General features: G+C 41.7%; 1 protein-coding gene across 2 annotated transcripts in view; it reads right to left on the reverse strand.

The window, feature by feature from the left end:
• ppm1f (protein phosphatase, Mg2+/Mn2+ dependent, 1F) overlaps window positions 1-20,918 on the reverse strand; it is a 44,199-nt gene that overhangs the window by 11,224 nt on the left and 12,057 nt on the right. For both annotated transcript variants that reach the window (XM_078421254.1, XM_078421253.1), the window contains exons 2-5: window positions 18,539-18,660; window positions 7,067-7,266; window positions 2,315-2,503; window positions 1,125-1,268 (exon numbers count right to left, since the gene is read on the reverse strand). In XM_078421254.1, coding sequence (XP_078277380.1) covers window positions 1,125-1,268; window positions 2,315-2,503; window positions 7,067-7,266; window positions 18,539-18,629 — 624 coding nt within the window. In that variant the 5' untranslated portion in view covers window positions 18,630-18,660. The remainder of the gene's footprint in view (window positions 1-1,124; window positions 1,269-2,314; window positions 2,504-7,066; window positions 7,267-18,538; window positions 18,661-20,918) is intronic.

Genomic DNA, 20,918 nt, shown 5'->3' on the forward strand with positions numbered 1-20,918 from the left:
CATCACACATACTGTTCCCTCAAAACACTGATTACACTGCGAGAGGCATAGCGAACGGCGGGTTTTGCCTACTAAAATGGCTCCTTTGCGTACTACACCAGTATAGGCGATTTCAACGGAGTGGTCCATCTTGTTTCTCTAGTATCTTTGGTTTAAACCAGCATCTGCAGTTCCTTCTACATCACTTGATTGGCATCCCATCAACCACCAACACACAGTTACTGCTCTGCATATCATTCACAAATTGCACTGCAGTCGTATATGGCACTTCATCTACCATCCAAAAGGACAGATGCAAGAGTCCAGCAAACAACAGTCTGCAGGCTCCACTTCAAACCTAAGGATATGACCATTCCTTTATCAATACCTTTATAAAGAATCAGTGGTTTAAGGGGGTGCCTCTCCACCACATTTTCATGAGCACTTCGAGATACGCAATAAATTCTGGCCATGCTAGCAAGAATCATATTATCAATTAATAATCAAACAATGTTTTATGCAGAAAATCAAAACAAAAATTATTGGAAAAAGTCAACCAGATGCAGATGTTCTTTTTATAAAGTCTCTGGTGTGGTTCCTTGCAAAATAGCATGGCTGACTTACTGGTGCAAGGATACTTACTGCCAGTGTGGCATCATTCAAGTATTCTGCATTTTTAGTAGCAACAACTATGAAGCTCATTGTGTTTCTGAAGTTCAGTTATTGCCAAAAGAAAATCCCTAATCCCCTGGTTGCTGGTCTCACTGAATTTATTAAGTGATCTTGGCATTGCTGTTACTCCTAAATAACATATTTGATTAAGAACATGGTAATGCTGGCTTAGCACTCCAATAAAAATATATAAACACCTTATCTGTAACATTAATACAGGATTTGCAAACTGACCCATTCTGCAACTAAAAATCCCTGATGAATATTTAATATGTGCACATCTCATGGTGAATATTAAATTGTGTTTTGTAAAACTCATGCATATAATCAGTTCGTCAAATACATTACTGCCCAAGTTTCAATTTAGTTGGTAATATAAAACTGCTCTTAACTATAGTTTAGTCTGCATATAGTTTAGTTAAGCCAGATATCATTCAGCAGCACTGGCCCCTTTCCCTTTATAATATACCCACCTTTTTCTCAGGTTTGTGTGGGTCCATAAGGGTCACAGCTTGGCCCTGTCGCACCATCATCACCTGCGAATCTCCAAGCCAAGCCACATACAACGTACTGCCAGCAATTAAGGCTGCCACACCAGTGGTACCACTCTTCAGATTCTGCAATACACAATTTAAAAACATCTGCACAATGCCAGTGACATGTTCATTTATTTCACTTCTTGACTACCAAGGTCCCGATTTCAGATTTAGACCAAAGACCCTTTGTCTGACAAAGGAAGTTTTATCTGCAGCTTTAACCCTTTCTCTTTCCACAGATGCTATCTGATCTGCTGAGTGCTCAGAGCATTTTATTTATGTTTTGTTTTTATTTAAGATTTCTTACATCAGCAGCTTTTTGTAAGATGAACAAAACCTGATAACTTTGCAAGCAACTTAGAACATGCTTGTCCTCTCACTTTTCCAGTTTTTAAATTCTCAGGTCCTTGAGCTGAACCATTGGCTGTGTTTTACTACGAAGTAATGCTGCCTGACTTGCTGATTGTTTTGGGCATTTTGTATTTTTGCATTTCCAATAAATGCAGGGTTTTTCCCCAACTATCATCTTGCCCGCTAATTGAAAATCAAACAAAGGATCTGAAGGTTTTCAGTATTTCTTGTTTATATTATCTAATCCAACGCTGTTAATTGAATATTATAGTTTACTGAAAAAGTGGAGCATTTCACTACATTGCCTTGTGACAATTTTTCTCACAGAAAGCTTCTGATGATTCTTATTATCTTGTGCTTACATAAATAAAATTACAAATTTGAACAAATATGGTATTCAGAGCATGATACTGAATGTGGTCCATTTTAAGTCATGCACGCAATCATATTTTTGTGATAATTTTGTATTAAGTGGTTCCAGAATTTTCAGAGCAGCGACAAAGCAAAACTGCCAATTTAAATCCACATTGCAAATAATCTGAAAGTGATTCACCTTGGTAAAAAAAGAGGCTTAGCAGAACCAGTGTCCGTCAGGCCAAGTAAAACCGGGCAATCATCTTCTATCTGTATTAACGTGCTAATAATTTCCCGATTTTGTGCTGTTGCTTGAATGAGTACAAATTAAAACCATGGAAAAGAATTTGCTCTGAGAAATGTTGGTGATAAGCCAGTTGCCCACATCCCATACGAACTCTGTTCAGTCACACTGCAGTTACCTTTCTCTTGGCTCTCTGAAGAAACGTCTCATCAGTCTGTTTGAAAGCTTTCCTTAATGCTTCGGATGGCTGTGTTGAAAACTCTTCCTGGTGAGCTAGAAAGACATGAAGGTGTGCTGCAGCATAGACAGCTGCATCTAATCCACCATGCCCATCAAATACAGCAAAGTAAGCCCTCTCTTTCTCATCCTAGAGTAGAAAACAACAACACATCTCTTTATTTTTGTAGTATGTCTTACTCATTGTTGATACTGAGCAGGATTATATTTCATAGCTCCATCAAGTTTCCTTTTAATTTAGGAAAGTCATGCCATGAACTCAAAACAGCAAAAGTTTAAATTACAGGATAAGTGTGGCTGCGTTTAATCAATGTATTTCTTGTTCAAGTCCAAAATGCTGCAGTGAGAATCACCCAATGCATTTTCAATAACCATTGATTCATTTTTCAAAAAGAAATCAAATGACAGGGACTTTGAAAGTTTTACAGGTTCTGGAAGCAGTTAACAGAAAACATGGTCCTATATTACAATGCGAGTTTAAATCCCTCAACTCAGAAAAAGTTGTCAAAGCCAACAACCAGTGCAAAGGAAACAGTGACCTCTAATGCCATTTACTGCAGAATTACAAGCCAATTTCAAACCATATTTTAAGCAAAATCTCAAAAAAATAAAATGGAGAATTTGAAAGAAAAAAACTATGGAGTTACAACTCTTGGTTGTGATAAATCAAGTCAGATCAATTTCAAATTTCTTATTTTCAATTGGTGACATTTTGGCTCACTTGTTAAAAATATTAGCACAGTAGGAGAAACTTGGGTGAAAATCTAATACAAATCTACAGAACTAAAAAGGGAGAGGTGTTTTTGTACAACAGCATTGCAGTGACAGAATTCCACAATGATCCCACCACCTGTCACATCTTTCCTGCTCCCCCCTTTTGCTCTCTGCAGGACCACTCTCTTCACAACACTGTGGTCTGCTCATTCCTTTCCACCCTCCACTTGCTGCCCCTTGATACTTTCCATTGCAACTGGAAGTGAAACATCTCACCTCTTCCCTCACCTCCATCCAGGGACCTGAACAGCTCTGCAACTGAGGAAGTAATTGACCCGCACCTCTTCCATATTGGTTTACTGCATTTGGTGCTTGTGATGTGGCCTCCTCCACAAGCGTAGACTGGATCACCACTTATGGACCATCTGTGCTCGGTCCGTAACGACCATCTCAAGCTGCATGTAATGTTAACCCTCCCCAGCCACTTCCACACCAACTGGTCTGTCCTTGGCCTTCTCCATTGAAATGGCGAGAATTGTAAGAACATCATATTTCACTTGGAAACTAACAACTCAATGGTATTGAACTTTCTCATTTCAGATAACTCACCCCCCCCCCCCACCTACACACTCATCTATCTGCCTGCGTTTCTTCTCACTTTACCTTTCACATCCCCTATATTTTCTCTCTACCCTACCTGGCGATGCCCTCTAGTGTTGGACATTTCCATCCTGAGAAACAGGTTCTGAATGTCTACCCTATTTATGGCTCTTAGAATTTTATATACTTCTATCAAGACTCCCCTCAACCTGTGATGTTCCAGAAAAAAAACTATTCAAGTCTATCCAACCTCTCCCTGCAGCTGAAACTCTAATCCAGGCAGCACTCTGGCAAATCTACTCTGCACACACTCTAAAGCCTCCATATCTTTCCTGTAATGGGGCGACTAGAACTGTACACAATACTCCAAATGCAGCCTAACTAAACTTCTGTAGACCTGCAACACGACTTCCTGACTTTTATATTCAATGCCGCTCGCATCTCACAGAGACGTTATTAAATTGTGAAGCAAGATTGAGGGGTGGAGTAGCCTGCTCCTAAATGTATGTTCTTGATACTCCATTCTATGGAGTTTAACTAGAAATAAAGAATACTGGCTTAGTCCAGTTCTTGAAAGAACGAACACTAGTATTTGAAATAACAAACACTAGTTTAGTTACCAAACTGCAGTGGGTTTGAATATAGAAATGAGGTAAGGAAATATTCAAAACTCTGATTCCTTTACCTTTTATTGAAGAATTTCAAAGATTGGTAATCCTTGGAACAAGTTTTAGCTCATCTCTGCCGTAAAAAATTATGACCTTAAGTTACAGGTTCTCCCACAAAAAAACATCCTTTGAACATCGACCCCTTCAAGACCTCTCAGCGTAATGATACAAGGTTTAAGTGATTCAGATCAACAATGAAGAAAGAACAGTTCAATCATATAAGATTAAAAGTGAAACAATTTTTAACACAACAATAAAAAGCAATAAAATAAGCCTCACATAAGTTCAACTGGACGTCGAGAACACCTGATGACGGCTTGGTTCGAGAACTTGAGGGAACCCAGGAGAAAATAAATGAGCTCAGGTGCAGCATGCATTTACATGCTCAATACATCTGTGTTTCTTCCCTAATCTATAAATAATCAACTATGTTTTAAAACTAGTTATCTTCACTAATACTGAAAACAAGAGTTATTTATATTAGAAGTTGAACTAATCTTGGATATCTCTGGTAAGAAAAGTTTGTCTTATCTTACTACTACTACATGTCCTTGTAGCTGAATGATCGGACTAGTTCTTCCAAGTTCTTCTAGCAGCATAATCAAGGACGAGTCACACCCTAGCCACTCCCGCTTCCCCACCTCGCCCATCACGTGGCAACAAATGAAACTAAAACTGAAGTTAACAAAATTATTTTTCTAAGCACCTAATTGCTTTCCTAAGCAAGCCTGCTTGCTTGACATAGGATCCGTTAGCAGACCTCCATTCAGGCTGAAAAGCAGATTCAACCCTTACATTTCACTCTGGATCTTATGTTTTAAGACCCTTTCACTCTTCTTAGCAGTCTGATACAGGCCAAGTGCAACCAACATTTTATCATGAGACAACCCATCCATTCCAGACACAATTTCGCAAAATTGCTTCCAAACCATTATTTTTTTTCCTTAAATAAGGAAAGCAATATTGAACATAGACCACCACATGATTTTATCCTACCAAGCAAAAACCACATTCACTTTCCTAACTATTTGCGGTACCTTTACACTAGCCTTTTGCATCATGCACTAGGATATTCATTCTGTGATGCTGTCTTCTTTTCCTACATCATCTCCAGAGATACTTACGCTCTTGAGCACAACTTTATTATGGGGAAGATCAGATTTACAATCCAACCACTTCTGAGGATCACATTTTATTTTATCTGTGTGTAGCCCATATGTTATTTCTACACATGCCTAAGGAGACAAGTGTTAAAGATCTCGCTGCTCCAGTCACTACTTGTCTGGTACTATTTTTCACCTTGTCAGATCTGTGGCCACAAGATTGCATCCCAGTGATATTCAGTGACAGGACTGTACAGCAGAACTGAATTTAGAGCTGACTATCAATCTGGATCTAGACTTGGGTACATCGGAAAAGATTTGACATTAAATAAATCTTTGGGTACCACATCCCTAGGAACTGACTTGGGGTTTCCCCAGAGTTGGTAATGCCTATAAATAGGGGTAAACTACCATAGCAAACAGCCACACAGGACAGAAGTGGGCTTCAAGGATTGTGAGTGTGGTAAACCAATTCCACAGGTCAAATGTTTCACACCAATCTGAAGACGGGTCTTGACCTGAACCATTGTCTGTCCATTCCCTCCACAGATGCTGCTTGACCCACTGAATTCCTCCAGCACTTGTTTTTTTGTTCAAAATGCCAACATCTGCAGCCTCTCGTGTCTTGTTTTACACTGTGACTCTATATACTCAGTGATACTATATTTCATATACATAGGGTCAATGTTAGAGAGAAGCAGAGAGTTGCACAACACAGAAACTGGCCCTATGGCCCAACTTACCAACTGCAATGTCTATCTACGTTAATCCCATTTACCTGCATCGGGGCTGTACCCAGTTAATTATTTTACTTGGACAGGTATTTAATAGGAAATAATTAACTAGGTACATACCCACAGATGCCATAACCATATCTGCTTCTAGCATTTGCTATCAAGCAAGATTATGGTCTCCCAATTACACCATAATGCTTCAAAATATGAACATCTACTGTTCAGATACATCTGAAGCAAAATAGACACACCTGAACACCAAGTACCAGCATTATCCAAGATCAATTAGACCAGCAGAGATTTCACTAACATTTATTAAAGTAATAAGTAAAATTGTACAAAACAGCAACACTTTTACTATTCTGCATTACAACTAAAATATGAACTTTTCAAGGCAGCTAAATACCGAAGAAGATGGTCAATTTCAACTCTTCCATCTCTGAACTGACAAGGTCTTAAATGCTCCCAAAAGGAAAAAGGGAGCATACACATTTTCAGACTTGTAGGAACATGCTTACATTCTACATGCAATGTACAGGCATAGCACAAAGCCCTGCTTACAACTTTTGCAATTATCATTTGTGAGTTTTATGGTGTGTACTTGCTTGGAATGGGATTATAACCATAAACCATACATGTAGTGACAAAATTGTACAAAAATTCACTGTTCCTGCACTGCAGTAATGCCTACACTTTAAAGCACTTTTTGACTGTAAAATAGTTATCCCAAGATTATGAAAAGCACCAACTGGAAGTCAATATGTTACTATTTTAGAACCTTTGCAGGCAAGATAGTTTCACCTGATCAGTTTTGGTTATATTTGCTCTCCCATGGGGCCAAAATAAAACAATGATTTAAAAAACCCCAACACACCTGAATGCCAAACAGAGCATTAAACTCGAGCAAAACCACATGTCTGTCTTCCATCTTTCTACGAGTGTTACGAATAGCATGAGTGGAAACTTTTAAATACTGTTTTGGTAATTGTGGCAATTGTGGTTCTCTTATCCAGTCGGAGCAGACCTCAAGTAATTTGTTAAATACTGTTCGAGCCACCAGTTCCCCATCCAGCACTAAAAAGAGAAAGAATAATAAAATTAGATAGATCTACCTAAAAAGAAAAATAATAAGTGCCATAAAATTCAGAGCACAAGAAACTACAGATGCTGGAATTTTGAGCCAGAAGAACTCGGTGGGTCACGCAGCATCTGTGCAGTGAATGGACAGATAACATTTCGGGCTGGGATCCTTCTTCAGACCGATTGGAATAGGGGGGAGAAAGCTGGAAAAGTTATGAGGTGGGACAAAGCCTGGCAAGTAATAGGGGATTGAGGTAAGAAGGGGGTGATTGGCACATGGGTGGAGTAAGCAACAAAGGCTGGAGGTGAAAGAAGACAAAAGGATGTCAAATAAGGAACAGTCAGTTCATCCTGTTTTCATGTGGAAGGGTACCGCTGGAGATGGGAGCAGGGGTCATCACTGGGTGGTGAGGACTCCTTCCATTAGAAAAACGCACGGAGGCGATGGAAGAAAAGCTCTACATTGTGGCGGACCTGGAACTCATTGAGGTAGGGGCTGAGGGGAACAAAAGTGAGGCCTCTGTTGAGGACATTGTTCCGTAACGGAAAGGGGGAGGCCAGGGGGGATGGTGAAGACACGACAAGGGTGGGGGTTGATTAATCTACCTCGATCTCAGAGAATCCTCTGCCACAGCATGCAGCCATCCTGGGTAATGAATGCCCAATTTATGGACACTCCTACATTCATACGAATCAACTCCCAGCATATTCAATTCAATAGTTTGATGTACACTAATATGTTTGTCCCTATAAACAGTGGAATGGGTCCCCCCCCCCCCCCTCTCTCCTCTCCCCCCTCCCTCCTCCCCCATCCTCTCCCCAGACTTTGAGTCATTGTTCTTTCTTAATAGCCGTAAAAGCTTTTGATGCCATTCATTACATCAAAGAGCTTTGGTTAGTGTTTCAAGCGATCTTTGGACATGTTCCGACACGATCAAAAAATGACTTATCCACATATGTAAAAAGTGGAACATGCTCGTTACCAGAGGACGGCCTGTACATACATAACACTGACTGAGCATACCCATGACTAGGAATCTCCAGTCCCTATGCAATCTGTTGTACACCTTTCGGATGTCACATTTTGGACAATATAAAGCTCCAGCAGATGGGTAGGATGTGAAGTCAAGCAGTAGGATATAATATTCATCCAAATTATTGCACACAAGCAACAAAAGTAGTACTGTGCTGTCAAAAGTAGAAACGTTTGTAAAATTAAAAATGTGTTGCTGGCAAAAGTTTCCTGCTTTTATCCCTATGTGTAACATACTAAGTTGTGATATACTTCATATCCTGGATTAAAGAAAGATGGCTCAATTTGTTTCTTATAGTGAGTCATTTATCAGACACAAATGGATGGAGGAAGTGATTTCAATTACTCAGGCATTGAGCTGTATAACAGGAAGCAACTTCAGGCAGGACACGTCGAACTGGGTGTAACTGGTGTTTGCCCATTTTACAGTTATGCTACTAGACTGCATGATTGTCAATTTTATCTGAGTGAGGCTGTTCCCCCCAAAAAAGAATAGAATCCTATGTTGAAAAGTGTACATCAGTTAAGCTAACCAGTAAATCTACAAATCTGAAAAAAATCTACAAATCTGAAATAAATCTGGACCAAAAACAGTAAATACTGTAAACAGTCAGCAAGGAAAGAGAAACAGTTAAAGTTTCAGGTTGAAGATCCTTTATTTTGACGAACACGATTTATGTTGAGAGGTTTTTAACTGGATAAAAAGATAGTGATGGTTACGATGCTGTTCAAGTATGTAAAGTGTTTGTTGCCTTTCATCCAAATTGAAATTCAAGTTTCCCACTTCCTAGTTCCTGCCACACTGCACTATGTCCTTTACATATCCTCAGCTCTGGCCTTACACTGATCTAAATGGCTACAAAGATTTGTATAAACTAAGGTAAGAAAAGAAAACACTCAGGAAGACAGCAGCATCTAAGCAGCAGTTAATGTTTCAGTAATTAATCAGAACTGATGAAGAGTCTTCAACCTGATTTGTTAACTTTGTTTCTCTTTCTGCAGATGTTACCTTCCCAGCTGAGAGTTTTCAGCATTCTGCCTCATTCAAAAACACAAAAAAATCTACCAAATAAATCTGTGTCTTTTAAAGAGGAGGAAATTGTACTATGTTTCAAGGAATTAACAACTTAACAAATATAGGCCTAAAATTATTTCCCATTAGTTTGATCCACATTTAATTATGCAAAGCAGTGCAATAACAAAATATTTTGTACTTTAATTCCAGGGCAGATTAAAAGCAACAAAAGGGTAAACGAATAAATTAAAAACAAAAACAAAAATGAAATATTGTACAATTGCTACTATCAAGTGATCCATCAGAAAACTGAATAGGGCAATATTTCAAATGGGAATAAACTTTGACCCAGTTTACTCCCTCCAGATTATCTTTGAATGCAACGCACTTCTAGTAATCTGCAGCTGTTGTTACATAGTCTGCCATCTGTAGTATCTAATAAATACCATACGAACTCCAGCAAAAAAAGTTGTTCAGGATGAAGAATACGTGGCTGAAGAGAGGCAAAAGGAACAGTTGAATAAAATCAGAAGGGGAAAACAGAAATGTTAAAGGTAAAAGGGTAGAAAAAGCAGGAAAAATCAGAACAAAACTGTAGATGCTGGAAAACAGAAATCAAAACAGAAAAATCTGCAGCACAGAAGAAATTGGTTGGCATTGAAGAAAGTGATGACATAAGAAACAACAGGTATACATCTGGCGGAAGATAACAACAGGTCAAAGTGACTATTAGGTCATGGAAGAATTTGAAGATCAACGTGGGAACTTTAACATGATATACAGTGCATTCAGAAAGTATTCAGACCCCTTCACTTTTCCACATTTTGCAACGTTTCAGCCTTATTTTAAAATGGATTAAATTCTTTTTTTAATCATCAATCTATACACAATATCCCATAATTTAAAAAAAGCCACGCCTGCTTTGTCTTGGCTGTGTGCTTAGGGTCGTTTTCCTGTTGGAAGGTGAACCTCTGCCCCAATCTGAGGTCCAGAACTCTCTGGAGCAGGTTTTCATCAAGGATCTCTCTGTACTTTCCTCCATTTATCTTTTCCTCGATCATGACTAGTCTCCCAGTTCCTGCCACTGAAAAACCTCCCCACAGCATGATGCTGCCACCACCATGCTTCACCGTAGGTATGGTATTGGCCAGGTGAAGAGCAGTGCCACTTGGCATTCAGGCCAAAGGGTTCAATCTTGGTTTCATCAGACCAGAGAATCTTGTTTCACATGGTCTGAGAGTCCTTTAGGTGCCTTTTGGCAAACTTGAAGCGAGCTGTCATGTGCTTTTTACTGAGGAGTGGCTTCCGTCTACCATAAAGCCCTGATTGGTGGAGTGCTGCAGACATAGTTGTCCTTCTGGAAGGCTCTCCCATTTCCACAGAGGAATTCTGGAGCTCTGTCAGAGTGACCATCGGGTTCTTTGTCACATCCCAGACTAAGGCCTTCTCCCCTAATTGCTCAGTTTGGCCGGCTCTATGAAGAGTCCTGGTAGTACCAAAGTTCTTCCATGTAAGAATGACGGAGGCCACTATGCTCTTCGGGACCTGCAATGCTGCAGAAATTGTTTTATACCCGTCCCCAGATCTGTGTCTCAACACAATCCTGTCTCGGAGGTCTACGGACAATTCCTTCGTCTTCATAGCTTGGTTTTCGCTCTGACATGCACTGTCAACTGTGGGGCCTTATATGGACAGGTGTGTGCCTTTCCAAATCATGTCCAATCAATTTAATTTACCACAGGTGGACTCCAATCAAGTTGTAGAAACATCTCAAGGATAATCAATGGAAACAGGATGAACATAAGCTCAATTGTGAGTGTCAGAGTAAAGGGTCTGAATACTTATATAAATGTGATATTTCAGTTATTTCTTTTTAATTACTTTGCAAAAATTTCTAAACACCTGTTTTCGCTTTTTTTATTATGGGGTATTGTGTGTAGATTGATGATAAAAAAATATTTTAAAATAAGGCTCTAACGTAGCAAAATGTGGAAAAAGTGAAGGGGTCTGAATACTTTCTGAATGCACTGTATAAGCTCAACAAGGACAAGCGTAATGTGGATGCAAGCCTTTGAAATAATAAGGACTCGTAAATGAGTAATGTCAAGAGCAGGGAAGCCATTGCGGTTGGCGTTGGATAAGTCTGGTGCTGGTGTGAGAAATATTTATCGATCTTGGATGGAGAGGAGGAAACAGAATTGTTAAAGGCAAAAGGGTAGAAAAAGCACTTCTTCAGTCTAAACAGATGAGAATTATATTCATTTAAAATCTTCCCAATCTCTAGGCATTCAAAAACCGCGAGACTTTGACATGTTCTTTCTCCAAAATGCACCTTCTAAATCCCAGGGACACACAATGCAGGCCGACCAATCCAGTGGTCACTTTAATCACCGCCCCCATTACTTGCACCATTTACTCTTAATTCCCCTCCATTGGCCATGTCCAGCGCCCACTTGTTTGCTTGCAGTTGGAAAACACAGAGATATGCTCAGTGAATGACGGGACAGGTACTGAACCCAGCCTATATTGTTACCCTCACCACCTGCCACAGATGTAAAGAGGGACAAACCAACTAGATCTCATGCTCAGCGTACCTGCTTCCGATTAATTTTGTCATGAAAGTATTGGTAGGAGTGGCCACTGCTTGGCCTTTGTGAAGGCCTCGTTCATCTTTGCACTGAGGATGTCCTTCAACATTTAAAAGCTTCAGAACAGATCTTCCAGCTCAAATCTATTCATCTATAAGGCAAGATAGGCCATTGGCAGCAGCACAGTGACGAACCACAGTCACATCATGGCCTGGGATCTCCTTCAATCTGTTATTTCAGCAAAGCTGAAAAGGTCCCAACTTGAAACATCATCTATCCATGTTTCTCCAGGGATGCTGCCGGACTCGCAGAGTTACGGCACCAATTGTGTCTTTTTGGTAAACCAGCATCTGTAGTTAGAAACATAGAAAATAGGTGCAGGAGTAGGCCATTCGGCCCTTCGAGCCTGCACCGCATTCAATATGATCATGGCTGATCATCCAACTCAGTATCCCGTACCTGCCTTCTCTCCATACCACCTGATCCCTTTAGCCACAAGGGCCACATCTAACTCCCTCTTAAATATAGCCAATGAACTGGCCTCAACTACCTTCTGTGGCAGAGAATTCCACAGATTGACCACTCTGTGTGAAAAAAAACGTTCTCATCTCGGTCCTAAAAGACTTTCCCCTTATCCTTAAACTGTGACCCCTTGTTCTGGACTTCCCCAACATCGGAAACAATCTTCCTGCATCTAGCCTGTCCAACCCCTTAAGAATTTTGTAAGTTTCTATAAGATCCCCCCTCAATCTTCTAAATTCCAGCGAGTACAAGCCGAGTCTATCCAGTCTTTCTTCATATGAAAGTCCTGCCATCCCAGGAATCAATCTGGTGAACCTTCTCTGTACTCCCTCTATGGCAAGAATGTCTTTCCTCAGATTAGGAGACCAAAACTGTACGCAATACTCCAGGTGTGGTCTCACCAATGCCCTGTACAACTGCAGCAGAACCTCCCTGCTCCTATACTCAAATCCCCTCGCTATGAATGCCAACATACCATTCGCTTTCTTCACTGCCTGCTGTACCTGCATGCCTACTTTCAATGACTGGTGTACCACGACACCCAGGTCTCGTTGCATCTCCCCTTCTCCTAATCGGCCACCATTCAGATTCTTTGCTTCTAAATCTGAAACCTACCCTGGTTCAATTAACTGGGTAAAATAGCATGTCAGGATGAACAAGGTCAGAAGTAGGATAAAAATGTTGGTGATTGCGCAGCATTAGGCTCAATTTGCAATTTGTCATGTCATGAAATACTCTGCACCCAAGTATAGCAAATCCTGGACAACTTCCAGATGATGATTGCTGAGGTACAAATGCCAGTCAATGAATCTCCAACAAATTGCACCTAAAAATCCACCCATGACATTCAATGGTGTTTACATCCTGGCGTACAGGATTTCTACACGAGTAGAGTGATACAGTGTGGAAACAGGCCCTTCAGACCAACTTGCCCACACTGGCCTACAGTATGATGTTGTAGGGATCACTGAGACATGGCTACAAGAGGACATGGGCTGGGAACTGAATATTCAGGGGTACACAACGTATAGAAAAGACAGACAGGTGGGCAGAGGGGGTGGGGTTGCTCTGATGGTAAGGAATGATATTCATTCCCTTGCAAGGGGTGACATAGAATCAGGAGATGTTGAATCAGTATGGATAGAAATGAGAAATTGTAAGGGTAAAAAGACCCTAATGGGAGTTATCTATAGGCCCCCAAACAGTAGCCTCGACATAGGGTGCAAGTTGAATCAGGAGATAAAATTGGCGTGTCAAAAATGTAATGCTACGGTGGTTATGGGAGATTTCAACATGCAGGTAGACTGGGAAAATCAGGTTGGAAATGGACCCCAGGAAAGAGAGTTTGTAGAGTGCCTTCGAGATGGATTCTTAGAACAGCTTGTACTGGAGCCTACCAGGGAGAAGGCAATTCTGGATTTAGTGTTGTGTAATGATCCTGATCTGATAAGGGGACTAGAGGTAAAAGAGCCATTAGGAGGCAGTGATCACAACATGATAAGTTTTACTCTGCAAATGGAAAGGCAGAAGGGAAAATCGGAAGTGTCGGTATTACAGTATAGCAAAGGGGATTACAGAGGCATGAGGCAGGAGCTGGCCAAAATTGACTGGAAGGAGGCCCCAGCAGGGAAGACGGTAGAACAGCAATGGCAGGTATTCCTGGGAATAATGCAGAGGTTGCAGGATCAATTTATTCCAAAGAGGTGGAAAGACTCTAAGGGGAGTAAGAGACACCTGTGGCTGACAAGGGAAGTCAGGGACAGCATAAAAATTAAGGAGAGGAAGTATAACATAGCAAAGAAGAGTGGGAAGACAGAGGATTGGGACTCTTTTAAAGAGCAACAAAAGTTAACTAAAAAGGCAATACGGGGAGAAAAGATGAGGTACGAGGGTAAACTAGCCAATAATATAAAGGAGGATAGCAAAAGTTTTTTTAGGTACATGAAGAGGAAAAAAATAGTCAAGGCAAATGTGGGTCCCTTGAAGACAGAAGCAGGGGAATTTATTATGGGGAACAAAGAAATGGCAGACGAGTTAAACCGTTACTTTGGATCTGTCTTCACTGAGGAAGATACACACAATCTCCCAAATGTTCTAGGGGCCGGAGAACCTAGGGTGATGGAGGAACTGAAGGAAATCCACATTAGGCAGGAAATGGTTTTCGGTAGACTGATGGGACTGAAGGCTGATAAATCCCCAGGGTCTGATGGTCTGCATCCCAGGGTACTTAAGGAGGTGGCTCTAGAAATAGTGGAAGCATTGGAGATCATTTTTCAATGTTCTATAGATTCAGGATCAGTTTCTGTGGATTGGAGGATAGCAAATGTTATCCCACTTTTTAAGAAAGGAGGGAGAGAGAAAACGGGTAATTATAGACCAGTTAGTCTGACATCAGTGGTGGGGAAGATACTGGAGTCAATTATAAAAGACGAAATTGCTGAGCATTTGGATAGCAGTAACAGGATCATTCCGAGTCAGCATGGATTTACGAAGGGGAAATCATGCTTGACAAATCTACTGGAATTTTTTGAGGATGTAACTAGGAAAATTGACAGGGGAGAGTCAGTGGATGTGGTGTACCTCGACTTTCAGAAAGCCTTCGACAAGGTCCCACATAGGAGATTAGTGGGCAAAATTAGGGCACATGGTATTGGGGGTAGGGTACTGACATGGATAGAAAATTGGTTGACAGACAGAAAGCAAAGAGTGGGGATAAATGGGTCCCTTTCGGAATGGCAGGCAGTGATCAGTGGGGTACCGCAAGGTTCGGTGTTGGGACCCCAGCTATTTACGATATACATTAATGACTTAGACGAAGGGATTAAAAGTACCATTAGCAAATTTGCAGATGATACTAAGCTGGGGGGTAGTGTGAATTGTGAGGAAGATGCCATAAGGCTGCAGGGTGACTTGGACAGGTTGTGTGAGTGGGCAGATACATGGCAGATGCAGTTTAATGTAGATAAGTGTGAGGTTATTCACTTTGGAAGTAAGAATAGAAAGGCAGATTATTATCTGAATGGTGTCAAGTTAGGAGGAGGGGGAGTTCAACGAGATCTGGGTGTCCTAGTACATCAGTCAATGAAAGGAAGCATGCAGGTACAGCAGGCAGTGAAGAAAGCCAATGGAATGTTGGCCTTCGTAACAAGAGGAGTTGAGTATAGGAGCAAAGAGGTCCTTCTACAGTTGTACCGGGCCCTGGTGAGACCGCACCTGGACTACTGTGTGCAGTTTTGGTCTCCAAATTTGAGGAAGGATATTCTTGCTATGGAGGGCGTGCAGCGTAGGTTCACTAGGTTAATTCCCGGAATGGCGGGATTGTCGTATGTTGAAAGGCTGGAGCGATTGGGCTTGTATACACTGGAATTTAGAAGGATGAGGGGGGATCTTATTGAAACATATAAGATAATTAGGGGATTAGACACATTAGAGGCAGGAAACATGTTCCCAATGTTGGGGGAGTCCAGAACAAGGGGCCACAGTTTAAGAATAAGGGGTAGGCCATTTAGAACGGAGATGAGGAAGAACTTTTTCAGTCAGAGAGTGGTGAAGGTGTGGAATTCTCTGCCTCAGAAGGCAGTGGAGGCCAGTTCGTTGGATGCTTTCAAGAGAGAGCTGGATAGAGCTCTTAAGGATAGCGGAGTGAGGGGGTATGGGGAGAAGGCAGGAACGGGGTACTGATTGAGAGTGATCAGCCATGATCGCATTGAATGGCGGTGCTGGCTCGAAGGGCTGAATGGCCTACTCCTGCACCTATTGTCTATTGTCTATTGTCTATTGTCCCAGCTACACTAGTCCCACCTGCCTATGCTTGGTCCATATCCCTCCAAACCTGTCCTATCCATGTACCTATCTGTTTCTTAAATGTTGGGATAGTCTAAGCCTCAACTACCTCATCTGGCAGCTTGTTCCACACAACCACCACCCTTTGTGTGAAAAACTTACCCTTCAAATCCCTATTAAATCTTTTTCCCTTCACCTCTGGTCCTGAGTATCCCTACTCTGGGCACGAGACTCTGTGCATCTACCCGATCTATTCCTCTCATGATTTTGTACACCTCGATAAGATCACCCCTCATCCTCCTGCACTCCAAGGAATAGAGTCCCAGCCTCAACCTCTCCCTGTAGCTCACACCCTCTAATCCTGGCAACATCCTCATAAATCTTCTCTGAACCTTTTCAAGCTTGACAATATCTTCCCTATAACATGGTGCACATAACTGAACACAATATTCTAAATGTGGTCTCACCAACGTCTTATACAACTGCAACATGACCTCCCAACTTCATACTCTGACTGATGAAGGCCAATTTGCCAAAAGCCTTTTTGACCACCTTATCTACCTGCGACCTGACCTTCAAGGAACCGTGCACCTGCACTCCTAGATCCATCTGCTCTGCAACACTCCCCAGAGGCCTACCCATTCGCTGTGTCGGTCCTGCCCTTATTAGACGTCCCAAAATGCAACACCTCACATTTCTCTGTATTAAATTCCATCAACCATTCCTCAGCCTACCTGGCCAATCGATCCAGATCCTGCTGCAATCTTTCACAACCATCTTCACTATCTGCAAAGCCACCCACTTTTGTATCATCAGCAAACTTGCTAATCTTACCCTGTATGTTCTCATCCAAATCATTGATGTAGATGACAAATAGTAACAGGCCCAGCACCGAACCCGGAGGCACACCACTGGTCACAGTCCTCCAGTCCGAGAAGCTACCTTGCACCATCACGCTCTGCTTCCTTCCATGGAGCCAATTTTCTATCCATTCAGCTATCTCTCCTTGGATCCCATGCAATCTAACCTTCCAGAGCAACCTACCATGCGAAACCTTGTGAAAAGGGTGTAGGTGAAAAGCTGGGGATATTCTGTACCTTATTCCAACTCTACAAGGTATTTTTGTCAGATACGAGATAGAATTGCAATAACATACTTCCCTATTGCTTATGTCAGCCAACATCCAGGAGAAAACATGCTTGAATCCGTCATTATCTTAAACATTTACTTCATCCACCAATAACTACTGCTGTACCATCTACAATCTACTGAGGCTATTTTTGACAGCCCTTTGTATGCTCTGACCATTATCATTAGTTGGTACATGATATATCTCCAAATCATCCACAATTCTGATCTGGAAATAGATAACCTTTATCACCATGCCAAAGCTTTTGACTGACCTCCCCAAAAGCACTTTCAGCTGTTCAAGGTGGCTGTTCTGCACTAGCTAATCTGGGGCAATTATGGATGGGAAATAAATGCCCGTCTTGCTGATGACATTGCATCAATAAATGAATAGGAAAGCTTTAAATTTTTTAGCATTCTTTGAATGTCTGGAAGCATTTGAGGATAAAAACCAACCAGCTAATCATTAACAAAGTGATAATTGTTAATCACTGTTCATTAATAGGATTGAAAATTGTAAGAAATAATTGCATGCAACATTATTGAACGTCCGTCTAATCCTCCAGTTTGAAGCAAAAGCCCTTTAATCTTTTTGATGGCCTTATCAAGATCATATCTGGACTTCTTAAATGAATCTGCGTCACCAGACTTGAATGCCTGAGGTCTGGTCCTCAGAAGATTGTGAACCTGGTTCTTCCAAAGCTTCTGGTTGGGTATGCTCGGATGGATTTTGTGGGAACACACTTCTCCACACATTCCCTCCCTGGACACGCTCACATTTCACTCCTGCCATCGGAAAGGTAGCATAGTAGCCTGAAAACTGTAACGACCAGGTTCAGGAACAGTTTCTTACCAACAACCATCAAGCTGAAGAACACTCTAAAATCTAACAACACTCCGAACTGCCTAGAGACTTTAGGTTTTATTTTTGCTTTGCACCATAGTTTAAAAAAAATTATTGAACCTCTTTTTGTTTATAATGGTATCAAGTAAGAATTTAATTGCTTTGTTTCGGGACATGTGACAATAAAACACGCTTGACTCATAGTTTGTAGATACACGTGATACCGATTGAACAATCATTCATTATCCCAAAAGATAGCACCTAATTAATATTCTTTGAGGCGTTGGCCAAAAAGCTCCGTTATGACACAGATTTGAATTTTTAATTACTCAAAGAAAAATCCAAATACCTACAGGCAAACTCTTTCTCATCCTGATCAGGTTCCTTTTTGTTTTTAATGATGGAGATATCCAGCTGTTTTACACGGGTAATGGCAGCATGCATCAGAGCAGCAGCATGGATGGGCAGCAGGTTCCTGCAGGAGGAATAAAAAACTATGCAAGATTATCACTTTTCATCATTTTTAAACAGACATGAAATTCATCCTTCAATCACACTGACAATGAAAGGCAGGAATGATGGAATAAATCTGCTCTTTCACAATCTGTACAACTTATTTCTTACAGTTGCTCTAAGTTTTGCTGTAAAATTCACTAAATCCCAAGTATTTATTGTCCATCATCCCAAGCAACCTTCAGATATAGGGGTAGATATCTGACGCCTTTCTAATTATACCCTATATGCTCTCCTTTTATAATATTAGTTAAAAGTTCACAATTAATTTCCATATGCATGCAGCATCCAAGCAAATGAGCAAATGACAAAGCCTCTAAGCAAATGGCAAAGTTGCTCACCTCCTCTTCTTTGACTTCATTGATTGCTTCAGTTATTAAAGTACTAATTCTTTGGCCAACATTAAATTATAGGGAACTAAAAGGAACAGCAGATGCTGGTTTACACCAAAGATAGACACCTTGCCACTCCTGCATTCGCTATTGGTAATACTGTAGGCATTTCATTTAGCAGCACGGTGGCATAGCGGTAGAGCTACTGGCTTACCGCACCAGAGAACCCGGTTTGATCCTAACTACTGGTGCTTGCCTAAGCGGAGTTTATACGTTCTCGCAGTGACCTGCGTGGGTTTTCGCCGAGATCTTCAGTTTCCTCCCACACTCCAAAGACGTACAGATTTGTAGGTTAATTGGCTTGGTGTAAATGTAAAATTGTTCCTCGGGTGTGTAGGGTAGTGTTAAACTGGTAGTTTCCAGTCAGGTTTCAGAGCCCACCACAGCACAGAGTCTGCCTTGTTGAAGGTACACAACGACCTGCTTCTCGCCATCGACACCGGCGACTGTGCAATCCTGCTCCTTCTCGACCTCAGCGCAGCGTTCGATACAGTGGACCACACCATCCTTATTGACCGTCTCCGGTACGCGGTTGGCATTGATGGCACTGCCCTGAGCTGGTTCGCTTCGTACCTCAAAGATAGGAGTTTCGCCATCAACATAGGCAGTTATTCCTCTGCTCCAGCTAGCCTCTCCTGCGGAGTTCCACAAGGCTCCATCCTAGGCCCCATTCTCTTCTCTCTATACATGCTCCCCCTTGGCCAAATCATTCAAAGGCACGGCATTTCTTTCCACTGCTATGCCGATGACACTCAGCTTTACCTCCCCCTGAAACCCAACAACCAGTCAAATTTAAACAGCCTCTTACACTGCCTTGAGGACATAAAATGTTGGATGGCACAGAACTTCCTCCAATTAAATGAGAGCAAGTCTGAGTTCATCTGATTCGGCCCCCCCGACTCCATCAAATTGATAACAGGCAGTCTTGGAAGTCTATCCTGCCTAGTCAAACCGCATGTCAAAAACCTCGGCATGATATTTGACTCTGCATTAAAATTTGATAAGCAAGTCAACGCTGTGGTAAAAGCCAGCTTCTTCCAACTTCGAACCATAGCTAAAATCAAACCTTTCCTCCAATTCGACGACACAGAAAAAATCATTCACGCTTTCATTTCCTCCCGCCTAGACTACTGCAACTCCCTATACACTGGGATCAGCCAATCTTCCCTGTCCCGCCTGCAACTGGTCCAAAACGCCGCAGCGAGACTCCTGACGGGTACCCGTAAAAGGGACCACATCACCCCGATTCTGGCCTCTCTCCACTGGCTCCCTGTACGGTACAGAATCAACTTCAAGCTCCTCCTATTCACGTATAAAGCCCTAAATGGACACTCCCCCCCTACATCAAAAATATTCTAACCCCCCTCTCTAACTCCAGGTCCCTCAGGTCGGCCGACTTGGGGCTACTCACTATCCCGCGGTCTAGGCTTAAGCTCAGGGGTGACCGCGCTTTTGCGGTTGCAGCTCCTAGACTGTGGAACAGCATCCCTCTCCCCATCAGAACTGCCCCCTCCATCGACTCCTTTAAGTCCAGGCTCAAAACCTATTTCTACTCCCTAGCGTTTGAGGCTCATTGAGGAGGCGCTGTGAACTGTTTGCGTGCTACTGTATGTTTCATTTTTTTTTCCATTGGAACCTAATCAGATGTACAGCACTTTGGTCAACGTGGGTTGTTTTTAAATGTGCTATACAAATAAAATTGACTTGACTTGACTTGACTTAATGTGCGGGAATAGCTGGCCGGTGAGGACGGTGCGCCGATGGGCCTGTTTCCGCACTGTATCTCTAAATAAAAGGGAAGGAAAGTATTTCAGATGGACTATGAATG

The sequence above is a fragment of the Rhinoraja longicauda genome, chromosome 25 (genome assembly GCF_053455715.1).
Source record: "Rhinoraja longicauda isolate Sanriku21f chromosome 25, sRhiLon1.1, whole genome shotgun sequence".
Lineage (NCBI taxonomy): Eukaryota > Metazoa > Chordata > Chondrichthyes > Rajiformes > Arhynchobatidae > Rhinoraja > Rhinoraja longicauda.